Source organism: Nicotiana attenuata, unplaced genomic scaffold (assembly GCF_001879085.1).
Source record: "Nicotiana attenuata strain UT unplaced genomic scaffold, NIATTr2, whole genome shotgun sequence".
In the NCBI taxonomy this organism is placed as follows: Eukaryota; Viridiplantae; Streptophyta; class Magnoliopsida; order Solanales; family Solanaceae; genus Nicotiana; species Nicotiana attenuata.
In genome coordinates this window covers 216,821-224,026 of record NW_017671364.1, presented here as the reverse complement: position 1 = coordinate 224,026, position 7,206 = coordinate 216,821, and the positions used below count along the sequence as shown (strand labels likewise).

The 7,206-nt window shown below is 37.9% G+C and overlaps 1 protein-coding gene across 4 annotated transcripts; it reads left to right on the top strand.

The window, feature by feature from the left end:
• The first annotated feature begins 335 nt into the window (after positions 1-335).
• Positions 336-6,716, top strand: LOC109207815. Of its 4 annotated transcripts, none has more exons than XM_019370809.1 (7): positions 336-796; positions 2,886-3,377; positions 3,723-3,902; positions 4,020-4,181; positions 4,403-4,450; positions 4,815-5,236; positions 5,753-6,716. In XM_019370809.1, exons 1-7 carry the CDS (start codon positions 463-465, stop codon positions 6,365-6,367), a joined length of 2,253 nt encoding a protein of 750 aa, XP_019226354.1. In that variant the 5' UTR covers positions 336-462; the 3' UTR covers positions 6,368-6,716. The 4 variants fall into 4 exon arrangements, with proteins under 4 accessions (XP_019226354.1, XP_019226353.1, XP_019226357.1 ...); XM_019370808.1 differs by having other exon boundaries at positions 2,883-3,377; XM_019370811.1 differs by having other exon boundaries at positions 337-796; positions 2,883-3,377; positions 4,020-4,148.
• Positions 6,717-7,206: the final 490 nt, after the last annotated feature.

Sequence of the window (7,206 nt, the reverse complement as noted above, 5' to 3'; positions counted from 1 at the left end):
TTTCTTCGGTATTTTCATCTTTGTTTTTTTTATTCTTGTATTTTTTAAACACTTGTCCTGAACTGAGAGTCTATCAAGAACAACCTTTCTACCTCATATAAGAATCGGGGTAAGGTTTATGTACACCCGCCCTCCCCGGACCCCATTTATTATTGTTATTTATAATGCCACATAGGATATTTTACAATAACAACAACAACAAAATCAGTATGATTCAGGTGGGGTTTCGAAGGGTAGTCTGTATCCGGATCTCACCCCTATGTAATGCACGTAGAGAGGCACATAGGATATTCTACATAAAATAAAAAGAGAAAAGAATAGGCACAAAAAGGAAAATTTAGATTCTCAAGTGGATTACTGTCACAGTCCTTTGGTTAAAATTAAAGCTTTTGAGTGGACCTATTGTCTTTTTCATTTCCTCAACAAGCAGGAACAACTGTATAAGATATTTCTGCATCTTCTATGGCAATTGAGATCCCAAACCGCTACTTATTAACAGTAAATGAAGCAAATTTTGTGTCAATAAAGCTATCAAAATCAAATTATAGTCTATGGAAAGCACAGATAGTTTGTCTGCTTGAAAGTCAAGAATTACTTGGTTTTGTCGATGGAACAATCACATCAACCCTAGAAACTGATGGGTTAGATTACTTGCAGTGGAAAAAGAGTGACCGTTTTGTTAAAGGATTGATTCTTGGCTCTCTTACTGAACAAGTTCTTCGAGATGTGCTGGATAAAGCTACTGCAAGAGATGTTTGGTTGGAGTTGGACCATATTTGCAATCCTAAATTTGAAGGTTAGGCTTATTTTTGTTCCTTTATTTTTTATAACCATTATGTCCGGTTCAGTTTGCGTGCATCTTAGACTAATTCCGGTGACACCTGCTAGCTCCCACAGGTATCGGATAACTTTGTCCATCTAGGCTTGGACAGATAGAAAGAAATCACCTAGTGTTTGTGATTTGCTTAGATTTGAATCTGAAACCTCATGGTTCTCAACATACTTCACCGAGTAGTTAAGCCTTGGATGCAAGGGTTAATTTTTCCGAGTCAGTTTAGGCACACCTCGACTAATTTCAGGGACGCATGCTAACTCCCACCAGCACAAGCAGGGGCGAAGCTATGTTGGCCCAAGGGTGGTCAACTGAACACCCTTCGTCGAAAAATTATACTATGTATAAGGTAAAATATTATTTGTTCTTGATTAACAAATAGACTCTGAACACCCTTGCATAGCCTACCGACAAAAGATGTTCAAAATTTGAACACCCTTGTTGAATTTCCTGGATTCGCCACTGAGCACAAGTATCGGATAATTCTGTTCGCCAAGGCTTGGACAGATAGAAAGAAATTACCTAATGTTTTTGCCTTCGCTCGGATTTGAACATGAGACCTCATGGTTCTCAACTTACTTCACTCACTACTAGTTAAGCCTTCAATGCAAGGCTTATTTTTCCGAGTCAATTTAGGCGCACCTTGACTAATTTCAGGGACGCGTGCTAACTCCCACCAACACAAGTATCGGATAACTCTGTTTGCCACTGAGCACAAGTATCGGATAATTCTGTTCGCCAAGGCTTGGACAGATGAAAAGAAATTACCTAGTTGCTATCGGACTGGGTAAAACTTGAATTAACCGTGGTGCACTTGCGGGAAACTCCTTGCCGAGGGCCTGTGCACCCCTGGGATTAGTCGGGGCTCTTAGAGACTCGGACACCCGGTGCAAATCAAAAAAAAAAAAAAGAATTACCTAGTGTTTTTGCCTTCGCTAGGATTTGAACCTGAGACCTCATGGTTCTCAACTTACTTCACTGACTACTAGTTAAGCCTTCAATGCAAGGCTTATTTTTTCCGAGTCAATTTAGGCGCACCTCGACTAATTTCAGGGACGCATGCTAACTCCCACCGGCACAAGTATCGGATAACTCTGTTCGCCAAGGCCTGGACAGATGGAAAGAAATTACCTAGTATTTTTGCCTTCGCTAGGATTTGAACCTGAGACCTCATGGTTCTGAACATACTTCACTGACTACTAGACTACTAGTTAAGCCTTGGCTGCAAGGCTTATTTCTTCCGAGTCAGTTTAGGTGCACCTAGTATTTTTGCCTTTGTTAGGATTTGAAACTGAGACCTCATGGTTCTCGCCATAGTTTCACGAACCACTAGTTTACACCCTTGGGTGCAACACTTATTTTTGTTGTTGTCCCACTTTTATCATTCTTTCATTATCCTATGTTACTTAACTGACATGTTTTATGACTATTTGTTTACATATTTTACTCCATAAATTAGTTTGTTATATGTGCAAACCCAATAACATAGACTAAAAATGGGAAAGACATCACGCTATTAAAAATTATGTAGAGGCCAAAGACTGATCTAGAATGTTGAATTGATGGGTTCTAGATTCTAGAAAAAGCAACTTATTGGGTTCTGGATAAATTATTTGTACATTTTCAAAGGGATTTCTTAATACAAATATAGGATTTTGGCCAAAAGTATTGGGTTATGCTAAACCCGTAGCTAGAAAGAGTAAGATATAAGTGTTGCAATTAAAAAGCACCAGTCAATTGTCTTGTGAAATCATAATGTGGAATAAGATATATCATCATTTAAAGTAAAGATAAAGCAGTATAATTAGTTTAAAACAGAATTTACATATTATAACTTTTAAAAAGTTACTTAAAAGGGATTGGTAACAGTGGGCAATATAATAGATTGCATATAATAGCCTTGGTGAGTAGAGTTATCCAGTATTTGTGCTGGTGAGAGGTTGCAGGTACCCTGTAGAATTAATAGAGGTGCGCACAAGTTGGTCCGGACACTATGGTTATAAAAAAAAGATTGCATATAATAAAATAATGAGGATTTGTGATTTTACAGAAGATAGTGATGAAGAAGATTACAACCGGTACTTGCCACTATACAGAGCTTCACTGGATGGAACATGGGAGAAAGCAGAAGCATTCTTCAATCGAGAGAACAACGCAAGCAGAGCTCCGCTCAACTCCTTCTTACAGACAGCACTACACGTCGCGGTTGGCGCAAAGAATGATAATGCCAAGCATTTCGTCGAGAAGTTGGTGGCCTCGATGGAGGACGATCCGTTGGATATGACAGATTGTCTTGGGAGCACTCCTCTTCACTATGCTGCTAGATTTGGAAACTTACATGCAGCTAAACTCCTTGTTGCCCGAAATAAGGATTTGCCTAATATTGGTTGCGATGGTCTTTATCCAATCCATGATGCAGCTGAATATGGATACAATTCTATGGATGTGTATACTTATCTTTTGGGTGTCACTACAGTCCTTGATTCTTATACAGGCTCCAGTGGTATTAGGCTTCTCCGTCGATTAATCCATTCTGATATGTATGGTGAGCACATCTTATCTCTTACTTACAATTTTATTCTACATTTCACAAGTTCCGTCTCGAATGATTCATTTGATCGATTATACTATAAGATAATTTATAGTCCCAATCTTATATATACATATATCTAATGCAGTCAAACCTCTTTATAATGGCGTCATTTGTCCACACATTTTTTGCTGCTATCGCGAAGTGTTGTTGTAGAGAACATATATGTTGTTGGTTCTAAAGAAAATTTAGCCGTTATAGTGAAGTGTTGTTATAGAGGATGACTGTTTTAGAGAAGTTTGATTGTATATATCATTTCAGCTTATTACCTACTCTAATATTTAGCAAGTATAATGGCAGATTTCGCTACAGAGTTGGTCACAAAGCATCCTGATTTGGCAAAAAATGACACAGATGAAAGATCGTCTGCTTTGAAGGAGCTTGCCATGAAGGAATTTGCATTCCGTAGTGGAAGTCGTTTAAACTGTTGGCAACGAAGTGGGAGTGGTTTAAACTGTTGGCAACGATTGTTCTTCTTGTGTGAGTAACCTCCTTGGCCTCCTCCTGTGAAAAGAAAGAAAAAAGCTTTAATGAACTCGTGTTTATGTAATCACCTTTTAAATTCATTTGTCTTAATAATTAAGATGTTCCCATCAGGTCAACTTGAAGAGGTCACACACAAAAGAATACCAAATGACATCGAGAATGTAACCAATGAACGACAAATGTTAAAGCCAAAAAGCTGCTGGCTTTCACCAATTTGTGAAAGGATTTACTTCATTACTGGTGAGTCTTATCAAAGGATTTACTTCATTACTGGTGAGTCTTATTATCTTTCCTTTTTCCTTCAACTTTCGAGGAATATGAATTTGTTCCAAGAGATATGTCCACAACACATTTTGAAGGCAGAGACATTCTCAAAAGGAGAAAAACAAAAAGGAAGAGAAAATGAATTAACCGAAGTACTAAAAATCACTTACTTGATGACATGCATTTCTATACACAGTGTTAAACTAATAAATAACTTGGTCTCCGTTCAGCGATCAAGAAGTTGGGTGCCCTTCTGTTTGATGTTCTTATAAAAATAGGTAAGTTTTCCTGCTATCCCAATATACTGTTCCTTATTTCATAAAGAAATTTATCTTTCTTATATACCTTGCTATTCAAATATAAAGTGGAAATGATACATCACTCCTTTAACGGAATGTCTATTTTTCAAATTTGTCAGAAAATAATGTCATTCTAATTCGATGGCATGTAGTTTAGAGATAAAATTAATTCCTCGTAGGTAGTACTACTAAATAAAAAGTCATTCACATTTCCCATTCATACATATATTATTTGGTGAATTTAACTTTATCCCTATTTGTAGTGATCGTTTTACTTTACCTCCCAAAAAGCTAAACACATCGAGGTTTTGCTCATCATCTGACGTCTGATCATGCATTGCAGCGCCTCCTTTGAAACACAACAAAAAACATTACAATGCACTTAAGCTTGCAGAATGCCTATGTGAGAAAATAGAGAGTTTGAGTCACGAAGAAGTTGTTTCAATTGTTAGCCGTCCTCTTCTTGAAGCAGCACGCTATGGAAGCTATGAGCTTGTTGAAATTATTGTGAGAAAATTTCCTTCATTAGTTCACTTTACCGACAGAAGTGGCAAGAATATATTTCACATTGCAATAGAGCATCGCTGCGAAAACGTGTTTAACTTGGTTTATCAGATGAGTCAGCATAGGCATCAGTTGATGATTTCAATAGACTCGTCCCGCAATACCATGCTGCATTTGGCTGGAAAACTGGCGCCACTAAATAAACTAAACCTCGTTTCTGGACCAGCTCTTCATATGCAACGAGAATTACAGTGGTTTAAGGTAAATATAACTTCATTGTACTCCTGCACTTTTTAAATTTACGCCATTACGTGTAAATATACATAGTTTTTCTTCCAGATCTAATCCAGTTTTATTCTTAGCTTGTCAGCGGAAGAATTTTGTTACCATAGATTACACCAATGTCAAATGTGCAAGTGTGTTTCGTAAGTATTGGACGTGCTAATTGTTGGACATGTACCACTCACCATAGTTCTTGTGGATTAATATGCGCCATTCAATAACTTACTTTAAGCGCAACGTTTAGGATTTGACCACTCATTTCTAAACTAAACAAGTTTGTTTGTAGAGCTACCGCGTGTCTGAACCTTATTTTACAGTTAAATAATCTCATTTTCAATTTTTCAACTTCTCTGATGCACTTCCCTTTTCTGTCATTTTACCCTAGTAGTATTATGGAGTAGTAACTATTTTATACTTTTCGGCAAATGCCACATAGAAAGAAAGAACCCTTGTGGCAGCAGATCTTCACTAACATTGCATAACGATCTTGTATAGGCAGTAAAGAAGCTTGTACCGCCTTCTTACTGGGAATTTGGCAATAATGAGGATAAAATTCCTGCCGAAGTATTTACTAAGGAACATGCTGAGTTGAAGATAAACGGAGAGGAATGGATGAAAGCTACAGCAAATTCGTGCACAATTGCAGCAGCACTCGTTGCTACCATCGCATTTGCAGCAGCAATTACAGTTCCAGGTGGAAACGACAATGAAAGTGGACTCCCCATTTTCTCCAGAAACAGTGCTTTCAGCATTTTCGCCGTCTCAAATGCAGCATCACTATTCGCTTCTAGTACCTCTATGTTAGTGTTTTTGTCCGTTCTGACATCCCGTTATGCAGAAGAAGATTTCCTCTATGCTTTGCCTAGAAGTCTAATTCTGGGTTTGTTCACACTATTTCTCTCCATAACACTCATGACGCTTAGCTTCAGTGCAACAGTGTATCTTGTGTCCGGACAGAGGAAATCATATGTTCTTGTACCTGTGGCTACACTTGCTTGTTTACCTATCATCTCCTTTGTGCTTATGCAGTTTCCTCTCCTTGCTGCTTTGATTTCTTCGACTTATGGGCGTGGCATCTTTGGCAAGAAGAGTAATCGCCCATTTTATTGAGGAAATTGCATGTGGAGAATCGCAGACGAAGGGCGTAATTGCAGATGTCCGCATATGTTTGTGGTTGATCTTAAATTGTCAAATTCATGTATAAAAACATTTGAAGGGGAGTCTTGGGAGCGCATGGGTTAGACGCGTCAAGGTAGGCTGCTTACATCACACCCCCTTAGCGTGTTGTCCTTCCCGTGACCTTATGTGAATACAGGATCCTCTGTGCACCGGCTTGCCTTTTTTTTATTGTATAAAACATTTGATTGTGTTAAGTACTCTTTTCAGTGTATGTCCTTTATGAGATAAACCTATTATTTTGTTTGCTCTCTTGGTGAAATCTATGCCTACGGTTGGTTTTTTTTCCTTCAAAAGGTATCATGATAGTCATGTATCTTGCTTCTGCATTGTTTTCCAACGATCAATTAAGCAAGTCAACCAGTTTGTGCGTAGTTTTTTTGACTTAAATCTGTAGAAAATAGGTATCATGATAGGCCAAAGAAGAATTGGAAAAATATGATAATTAAGGCAGGACATGACACAACTTACCGAGAACACGACCTTTGATAGGAGGATGTGGAGGTAAAAAATTAGGGTAGAAGGCTAGTAGATGGTCGAGCGTATTTCTTTTTCGTACCTGTAGTATCAATATTATCCCCGTACCTTCTTATACTTAAGTATGGAAAAGGGCTAAATTACACATGTCGTTTGCTAAATGGTTTGCAGATATCCTCTGCCTATCTATCATTCCAAGAAAATACATGACATTAATTTTATTAATAAAATTGCCCATGTGGACCTTCAGTTTAATGATGTGACAGTTTTTTACTAGGCTATGTGGCAATTTCAGG

Coding starts and splice junctions, on each gene's coding strand:
- LOC109207815 (XM_019370808.1), top strand. CDS start 463: ATGGCAATTGAGATCCCAAACCGCTACTTATTAACAGTAAATGAAGCA. Junction 4,182..4,402: donor AAGGATTTACTTCATTACTG/GTGAGTCTTATT, acceptor GTCTCCGTTCAG/CGATCAAGAAGTTGGGTGCC. Junction 5,237..5,752: donor GAGAATTACAGTGGTTTAAG/GTAAATATAACT, acceptor GATCTTGTATAG/GCAGTAAAGAAGCTTGTACC.